This window comes from Sander lucioperca, chromosome 15 (assembly GCF_008315115.2).
Source record: "Sander lucioperca isolate FBNREF2018 chromosome 15, SLUC_FBN_1.2, whole genome shotgun sequence".
NCBI lineage: Eukaryota > Metazoa > Chordata > Actinopteri > Perciformes > Percidae > Sander > Sander lucioperca.
Genome location: NC_050187.1, coordinates 11,104,049 through 11,113,385, shown reverse-complemented (window position 1 = coordinate 11,113,385; position 9,337 = coordinate 11,104,049). Strand labels below are relative to the sequence as shown.

The 9,337-nt window shown below is 43.4% G+C and overlaps 1 protein-coding gene across 1 annotated transcript in view; it reads right to left on the bottom strand.

Annotated features, from left to right (window-relative positions):
* The window catches only part of ttc7a (tetratricopeptide repeat domain 7A), a 58,991-nt gene that overhangs the window by 34,218 nt on the left and 15,436 nt on the right, over positions 1-9,337 (bottom strand). The window contains exons 9-16 of the mRNA XM_031284106.2: positions 9,038-9,101; positions 8,657-8,794; positions 6,145-6,228; positions 5,065-5,169; positions 2,248-2,365; positions 1,775-1,832; positions 1,376-1,448; positions 1,047-1,207 (exon numbers count right to left, since the gene is read on the bottom strand). Coding sequence (XP_031139966.1) covers positions 1,047-1,207; positions 1,376-1,448; positions 1,775-1,832; positions 2,248-2,365; positions 5,065-5,169; positions 6,145-6,228; positions 8,657-8,794; positions 9,038-9,101 — 801 coding nt within the window. The remainder of the gene's footprint in view (positions 1-1,046; positions 1,208-1,375; positions 1,449-1,774; positions 1,833-2,247; positions 2,366-5,064; positions 5,170-6,144; positions 6,229-8,656; positions 8,795-9,037; positions 9,102-9,337) is intronic.

Sequence of the window (9,337 nt, the reverse complement as noted above, 5' to 3'; positions counted from 1 at the left end):
TGAAAGTGCATAAGTGCAATGCTTTTGGCTGCTGTTGAACTGTTTTAGCACAATTTCATTTTCAATTCATTTCAAGCTGGATTCTTATTAGAAATGTTCGTGATATATAACTTCAAAATCGTTTTTTGGGGGAAAAAAGTCTTTTTTGTTATGAAATTAAATACAAAGATAAGATTATAAAATATCACAACAAAATGTTATTGTAAGTTTGAAAGCCTCTTGTACATTACAAAAAGCAATAAACCATACCTTGTTAGTAACTCTGATATACTTAGATAGAGTTATCTAATAGTATGTGCATTTTAAACATTGGTCATGTTTAACACAAAGATGAAAATGTTGGTGAAATTGTGGACGTATGGTAAGCTATGGCAACTCATTAAACCTGCAACATGTCCCAAATCAAATCAATGAATCCCTACCTGCCCCACATTGATTAGAGTGTAAATGTCAGAGTGTTTGAACCTGTTTAATGTAATAGACAGGTGGGGGTATGTGTTGGACAAATGAATTCTGTAAGGAACAGCACTAGGGCTTGGGTTAGAGCTGCGTTGTTAAAAGGGTAAGGGTATATGAGGGGCATAGGTACCGCAATGCAGACCTCCACTCTGGCACGTCTAAATAAGGCGTCAAGTGTGTGTGTGTGTGTGAGTGTGTGAATGAGTGTGTGTGTGTGTGTGTGTGTGTGTGTGTGTGTGTGTGTGCGCTTGGCCTCCAACACAGTCCAGCTGTGACACCCTATGCCTATGGAGAGGACCAGTGTTGGGACATGGCCTTGCTGCATGACTCACTGGAGCTACTCCACACGCACACACGCACACATGCACGCACGCACACACACACACACACACACACACACACACACACACACACACACACACACACACACACACACACACACACACACACACACACACACACACACACTAACTAACTACAAAGTCTAGTTACATCTGTACAGCGATGGATTGGTGCCTTATCCTAACAAACACTTTCACCAACATTTATTGTTGCCTGTGTGAGTGGGACGGTATAGTGGGTGTTACTTGAAGTTGCTGGGGTGCTGGCTGAGAGCCAGGCTTAGGGTGTCCAGGGCATGACGGTGGTGTTTCTGGGCGCTCAGCAGCAGAGTCAGCAGGTGGAGGGAGTGTAAGTCGTCCCCACGGAGAGACAAAGCTGCCTGCAGGGGCTCAATGGCTGCTGATACCTGCCAGACACACACACACACACACACACACACACACACACACACACACACACACACACACACACACACACACCCATGCTCAGGTACAAACTGCAATGTTTTCTAATGATTCATGTCTGGTGTTTATTAACAAAACATATGATAACTTTCCCATTTCCCCCCTTATACCTGGCGCACAAGTGCCAGCTGCAGAGCCAGGTACATAGCAATCTGAGCATCCTGGGGGTCTAATGAATGAGCTCTGTGCAGGAGAGAAAGAAACCCATGATGGTTCACATTGTGTTAGTGAAGATTTTATGCCAGGAGAGCAAACTTTTGGATTGCCAAATGAAACAAAAACCTGGAGATCTCCAGCCACACTAGCAGCTCTTTGAGGCTGTTTGTAGGCTCATTGGTGCTTTTAGCTAAATGTCCACAACAACAATGCTAACATGCCTATGCCATACATATTAGCATAGCTAAAAATAAAATGCTACATACACGTATATATGTATTATATGAGCAAAACTACAATAACTGATAAACAGAGAAACACATGTGATGGAGAGTAGTAGAACCAGAACCTACTTGCTCAAAGCTTGTAGTGCTTTTTTGTTTAATTCATTTCGATCAGCTTTCAGAGTGGCTGGAGAGAGAGAGAGAGAGAGAGAGAGAGAGAGAGAGAGAGAGGACAGAACCAAACGTTTACTCGGCACAGTTTCAGCTTTGCTATATTTCAGCAGCAAATGCATACTGTATGTCATAAAAAAAATGTCAAACTACTGTATGTCCTTAAGGTCTGGATAACTTCAGCTAAGACTTCAGATTGCGATTATGAAACAAATGTCAAAGAGTCAGGATGTGAACCATGGTGGAACCAAGAGGTTAGATGTACAAGAGGTTTTACGGCCTTCCACCTTTGCTTCTGAGAGTCATTAATCGCATACTGATTGTCAGACACATGTAACAACATCTGTTGTTTTCAACATTTGAACACATGAATGATACTGTTGTTTTCCAGTATAGGATACTCTCAGTGTATTGCCTATTTGTGTCCTTACCATCAGAGGCCTGTAAACTGCAGCAGAGTCCCACGGACAGGTAGGCCCGAGGTAGAAATTCTTCGGCTTCTTCGCCCATAGACACCACACTCTGCGACAGAGCCTCGGCCTCCTCAAACTGGACACACACACGCACGCAGACACACACGCACGCACACACACGTGCGCGCACACACACACACACACACACACACACACACACACACACACACACACACACACACACAAACATACACTAAATTAGCCCCTGAAGAATGTTAGTTTTACTGTATATACTTCAATGCTGCTCATGAAACCAATAACCTATAATATTAAAAACAAATAAATGTCTTCCGAGCATTATGTTTGTACTGTACTAGAAAGCAGGACCTGCAACATCCTCTCTTTCATGTGTGTGTCAGAGGAAAAACTTTGCAGCCCTGAGACGTAAATGAGGCTGAGGTGCAGCAGGGGAATGGAGTATTGATGGCTGAGCCCGTTGTGAGTTTAGTGTGAGGACAGTCCGAGTAGATTCAAGGACAACGCAGAGTTTTCTGAAGGATATACACACACACACACACACACACACACACACACTCGCCCACACATGCTGCAGGCAGTGTGCGGCTGAGCCGTGGTGCACTGAGCTGAGTGAAAGTGTGTCACTCGGTGTGAGGTATGGCTGGTGGCGGGCAGCCGGGCAGGTGGGCGTAGAGGGGTAATGCCTTTGACGGCACGCCAGTGCAATAGCAAGCCAACTGCTTTGACACCCTCCCCCTCTTCTTCTTCCTCCCTTCATCCTCCTCCTCTGCTCTCTCTCTCTGTCTCTTTCTCTGAATCCAGGCCCTTGCGAGTTCAAAGCCTGCACACAATAGCTAGTCATTTAAACACACAGCCCGTCCACGCACATCTTAGGAGGATTACGTTTTTTTTCTCTCCCTTGAATGGTGTAAAAGAAAAATGTGTCACTGTTGTCGGGTGAAAACCTCGCATCTGCAAAACTGCTCTTCAGGAATTTACAAAAGCAGCTTTGCTTTCAGATGGCCAGTCGTGCAATTTGTAGTGATGTCATAAGTTTGGAGAGGATTTCATGTGCCCTCAGATCCTTTTTTCATCAACATGTATAGGAACTCTCTGAAAACATGAAAAAATATGAAGACATTGTCATGACGTTTTGGTCTGGTCTGTGGGCTAGTGGGCCACACAAAATAAATGTTCCTGGCTAGATAATAGTTCAGACTGTCCAGTGGAGCTGATCGTGGATAATGGTGGCCCATTTATGTAATGCCCCACTGCACTATGGCCATAGAGTCCCATTGTGATTAAGGCTGTAAGCTCCTTAGTGTCTCCGGCCTGCCATGATCTCCAGCCACTGACAGATGTGCTCTCTCCATTCGCTACTGTTAGCTCCTCTTTTCTAATCCCTGACCCCTTTCTCTCTCTCTCTCTCTCTCTCTCTCTCTCTCTCTCTCTCTCTGTCTCACTCACTCACACTCGCTCATTCTCTCTCTCCCCCTCCACCCTAAATAACACTGTCGATGTGACTTTCTCCCTCTTGCCCAGATCAGGAACAGCAGGACTATCCAAGCTGGCCGGCTTCACAGTGATGCGTGTATGCGTAAGTGACACCCGTGTCAATCCCGAAACATTAGCGACGCAGTGCTGCTGCTCTGTTATGACGTTATGACTCTCTATGTTGGCCTACACAGTAAATATTCTATAAAGCTGCTGTCCATGTAGTGCCAAATATGACGCAACAGCACCTTTCAACTTATGATCTTATGAGATCTGTATCTGTATCAATGAAGCTGAGGGGGCATGTGTGACTGAAAATTACAAATCTGATTGTCCGCTATACTGCGCTCAAATGCAGATTTGTGATATCTCATTAGTTCCAGATGAAGAATCATATCAGACAAAGAAAAGACTTTGCTTTTTTTCCTAAGTCAAATGTTCAATGTTTCCCTCGGTCAGCCACCTACAGCTCATAGCCTACTAACGTTATACACAAACCTATGCCCTCGAATTTGCAGACAAGCTTTAGACCTTGATATCTCCACAGTGGCTGAAAGATATTTACAATTTAAAATGCATTTGAAACGTCCATCAGTCTGGATTCAAGAGGTGAACCGAAAGACAGACCAACTGACATTGCCCTCATTTAGTGTCCTAGAGCTGCTAGCATGGCTAAAAATGAGCAAATATTAGATAAATGTTTAAAAAAAATAAACTTAAATTTTCTATCATAGAAATGTGTTTTGTACCACAGTCATCATCTCATGACCCAAGGTTTGGAACCACTGCTTTAAGGGTTAATGCACATGACTTGAGTTGTGAGTAGTTTAAGCAAAGATTGTTAGGTTGTTTGTTTGAAGGATTTACAGAGGGATGAAGAGGCGAAAAAAAAATTTTGTAATCATTTTGACTGTCTCATGACCCCTCAAAATAATCTAGGAACCTCTTTATGGGGATGTAAACATCTGCTACTCTGTATCTACTATATCTCTCAATAGAGGAGTTAGCAGGAACATCAAAAGCCACCACGTGGCTGAACAGACAGTGAAAACAGCTCCACCTACAGAAACTCATCCATAGACAATTCAAAGATATCACTGCAACAAGTATCTCTGGGAAATGATGAGAAAAAAACATCACAGCAGGAGCGCTAAAAGCATAAAAAAAATATACATAGCTAATCATTCTACTCCTAATGTCTGTAAATTATTCAGGCTCACAGACCTAACTCTCAACGGCATGTGTACTTGAGTCCAGGTGTGTGTGTGTGTAATGTGTATTATCTTGTATACAAGTGTATGTGAATGTTTTGTGTGTATTCACCCAGTGAAGTTGACCAATGCAGACTTTAGCAGCCAGTAGGGGCAATGAGGGGTCCTCTGGTTTCATCCTGGCACACTCTTTAAATACAGACACAGCACCAATGCCCTGGAAGGAACACACACACACACACACACACACACACACACACACACACACACACACACACACACACACACAGATACAAATGTCACTGACAAATTGTGATTCATGTGCACGCAGCAGCCAGTTACCATGCAGCCACAGATGACATGGATCGCTTTAAGCGAGTGAATCAAACACACATCAACTTTCCTTACACAGCCTTAATAGACTCATTTAGGCACACAGTCACTTAATACATGTAGGTCAATCATTAATGGACCACGTGCACGTGCACATGCGCTCACACACATACACACACCCGGCTGGCCCTAAATAGAAGCGGATCTGACGACACTGAGGCGGCCCCTTCTCCTTCTAGGGAACTGCCTATTTCTAGAGCTCTCCATTGATCTGCAGTGTCACTTTATCCTGCAACCCAGATCAATTTTTCTGTCACACACACATACACACACACACACACACACACACACAAACACACACACACACACACACACACACACACACACACACACACACACACACACACTAAGGGAGAAGGAGGGTTGTAAGCTATTCCAGCTCCTTTTGAGGACTCCCATTTGAAGAATGTGCATTTTTTTTAACATGACAACAATATTAATCTTTATTTAGCAGCAAATGGATTGAATAGTATTTCCCAATCTTTATTTTTGCAATAGCAGATGGGAGTTGCCATGAAGGATATTCTGTACTACGTGGTTTAGACTAATACTGTAGTTGCATGCCCTTTTAGAATATGTAAAATATGTATTCAATATTTGAATTGTCCACATGAAATAAAACTCAACCCATCTGCTTCTCCAAGCAGACTGCACACCTATCTGTGAATACTATTTGTTGCATGTCTGGACATGAGGGAGAGGAGGAAGCGCAGCAGTGCACAGGACAGAGGTATGGCAGGAGATGGATGTCGCCTTTGAGTGTGGCATGTTGCTGGTATAAAAGGAGAAATGAGCTCACCTTCCCAGCCGCCATGAGTGACAGGCCCAGCTGGTGCCAGAGGTGGAACTCGTTGAAAGAAAACTTCATGGCTCGCTCCAGACACTGCGAGGAGAAATGCAGACACACAAATATGTTCAAGTGATATAATTGATACAAGTGGGATGCGTAGGTACAGGTTCAGGCAGAGTCTGGCCAGGTTAACCGAGCCTGAGCCACAAAAAAAAAAAAAAAAAAAAGATGAAATGGATGAAAAATATTTGCTCAAACTCTCCTAAGCCATTGCAGGAAACAAATCAGGAAAGCCAGGGTTAGGAACAATAAATGTATTCCCTCATTTCCCTTCATTTACATGCCTTAACTGAATGGCCGCTCTTCTTGACTTCCTTTTTCTAACTTGAAATCACTGTCAGTCACCTCTCACCACCCACTCAGCGCTGTTTCAGTCCATAATGATGTGATTGATGTGTGTGTGGACGAGCAGAGGATGGCGTGGAGCGCCGCTCAGTCAGATGTCGTCAGTCATGCACTTGTGAGCTTAACCAGGAAAATGGTCTGCCCAATATTCTGATTCAATAATGTGTACTTATTAGAAAGGCTGCATTTGCTGCTGTCCTGCTCAACATAGCTAGTTGTATTACTGAAAATACTGTGGGTATTTCTTAAATGATGCAATGAGTGAACTAGGCTGAGTATCAAATACAGGAACACTTGTAAAGTCGCTATTATAAAACTGCAACTGTCACTGCTGCTGCTGCTGCATATATAATACGTAATAGTCCTGACCCTTGTTAACCCTACTAAATTAGGCCGCCACACATAACAATCCCAATTTAACCCCTGGTTAGGGGGTTAATATAATAAGCAGAGCTAGGGTTTAGACAAATTGGCATGTAGGAAACTGCCAATAGCTACATGTAAGCACACTGACTCAACTACTGCGCTTAGTGTAAGCATAATTATATATGCTTCTCCTTCACTGATTTCAGAGGGAAACATTTTACTCCATATTTTTACTACCATTATACTTCTTACTTTGCAGATTCAAATTTGAAAATATAATGCATTTTCATGGTTCAACAACCCACAACTATATATATATATATATATATATATATATATATATATATATATATATATATATATATACATATATATGTTAGCATGTGAGTTTGTATGTTAGCATGCTAACATTTGCTAATCAGCACTTAGCACAAAGTACAGCTGAAGCTGATGGGAATGTCATTCGTTCTGCCGGTATATGGTCATAAACCGAAGTACTGAACAAATACAAATTTTGCCCTGATGATGTCGCTCGATTTAGAGAACATTTAGGGGATCTCTAAAGTTATTACAATTCAATTTGTAGGAAACATGAATGTGTGTACCAAATTGTATGGCAATCCATCAAGTTACTGTCAAGATATTTAACTCAACAGTGAAATTCCAACCTCGGGGTGGCGCTAGATAAAAAGTCAAAGGATCACCAAAGTCATTAGGAGTCATATACAGGGCACGTTGAATATCTTTACCAAATTTCATGGTTATCCATCCAATAGACCAAAATGGTCGGGCTGACTGACACTGCCATCCCTGGAGCCATGCTGCCAGCATAGCTGAAACAGTCCCTACCTCGAGCAGCTACAGTACTTACACATTTATGCGCCCGTAATATTAATCCAATCCAAAAATGTCAAATCACTGAATTTTTTCCACAAAAGCCTCCAACACAACTTTTTCGGAATTATATTCTTACAAAGATGTAAGATGCATACCTGTGTATCCTCCAACTGGAATTTGATATTAGAATCAGAACTTCATCTCATGGATTGATTAATGCTTCAGTAAGGCTGTAATCAATCAATGGGAATCTTATTCATCACATCAGAGAGAGACATATAATTCCTAATAAATGGCCCATACTGGCCTCATATATCAGAAAACTGATCCACTGGTCTAAGTGGAACTACCTCAGTTCGTGCGGGTGTGTGTGTGTGTGTGTGTGTGTGTGTGTGTGTGTGTGTGTGTGTGTGTGTGTGTGTGTGTGTGTGTGTGGTACTCCTTATAAGAAGACTGATGCTATCTATGAATCAGTCAGACAGGTGGAAAAACCTAATTTTAGACAACCCCTCTAACCTCCGCCTCCCCAACTTCCTACACCTGACCACTAGTGGGGTAACAGAGTTTGTAGAAAAAAAAGAGAAAACAGAGGAGGCATTTGAAATGTGAGATCTGAGGAAAAAAATGTAGGAGGAAGTAGAAAAAGACACAAAATCCCTTTCCTTAAAGTGATAAGGACATTAATTAAAAAGTTTTGCAAAGGGCAAAGCTCTCACTAACACATCTCATCTCTGACACTTTTGCTCTCCTCCCCTCAGACCTCCATGGAGTGTGTCTCTGTTTGTGTGTGTGTGTGTGTGTGTGTGTGTGTGTGTGTGCGTGTGTGCGTGTGTGTGTGTGTGTGTGTGTGTGTGTGTGTGTGCGTGTGTGTGTGTGTGTGTGTGTGTGTGTGTGCGTGTGTGTGTCACCACACCTCAGAAAGCATGCCGTACTGCCCTCTCCTGGCCATGCCGATGGTGAGCAGGTCATAAACAGAGGTGGCATCCTGCAGGCTAGCCTGACGAGCTTCCGCCTGGTCTGGCAGACGACTGATCACCGCCTCGCCGCTGGCCTGGATGAACAGAGATGCTGAGTGAGGAACAGGAGGTGGAAGGAGGAAAAAGGAGGAAAACTAAGGAAGGGAAAGGTGGCGATACCGATCAGCGTCAACAGCAGAAAGGTCCTCTGTGAAAGGGAGTATCTGTTCCTTGTATGTGTTTTGAAAGCAAAAAGGCTGAGAATGTGGAGTGTAAGGGAACTACTAGAGCAGGCATGTGTGTGTGTGTGTGTGTGTGTGTGTGTGTGTATATCTCACCATGGACTCTGTGATGAGCAGCAGCAACACAGCTTCCTCCACCACGTCCTGAGGACAGAAGCAACTGCCAGGACACAGGAAACAGGAAATAGTACCAATACCAGGAAGTCTACCCCTCACACACACACACACACACACGCGGCTTGTCCTGAGGTCGATTGCCAGATTGCTGGGAGTGTCCAGTTTCTGTCTCACTTGTGGTACTGTAACACAACACGGACCATCCTGGGTGTATCACTACACAGCACCATCTCAGATGTCTCACACACACACACACACACACACACACACACACACACA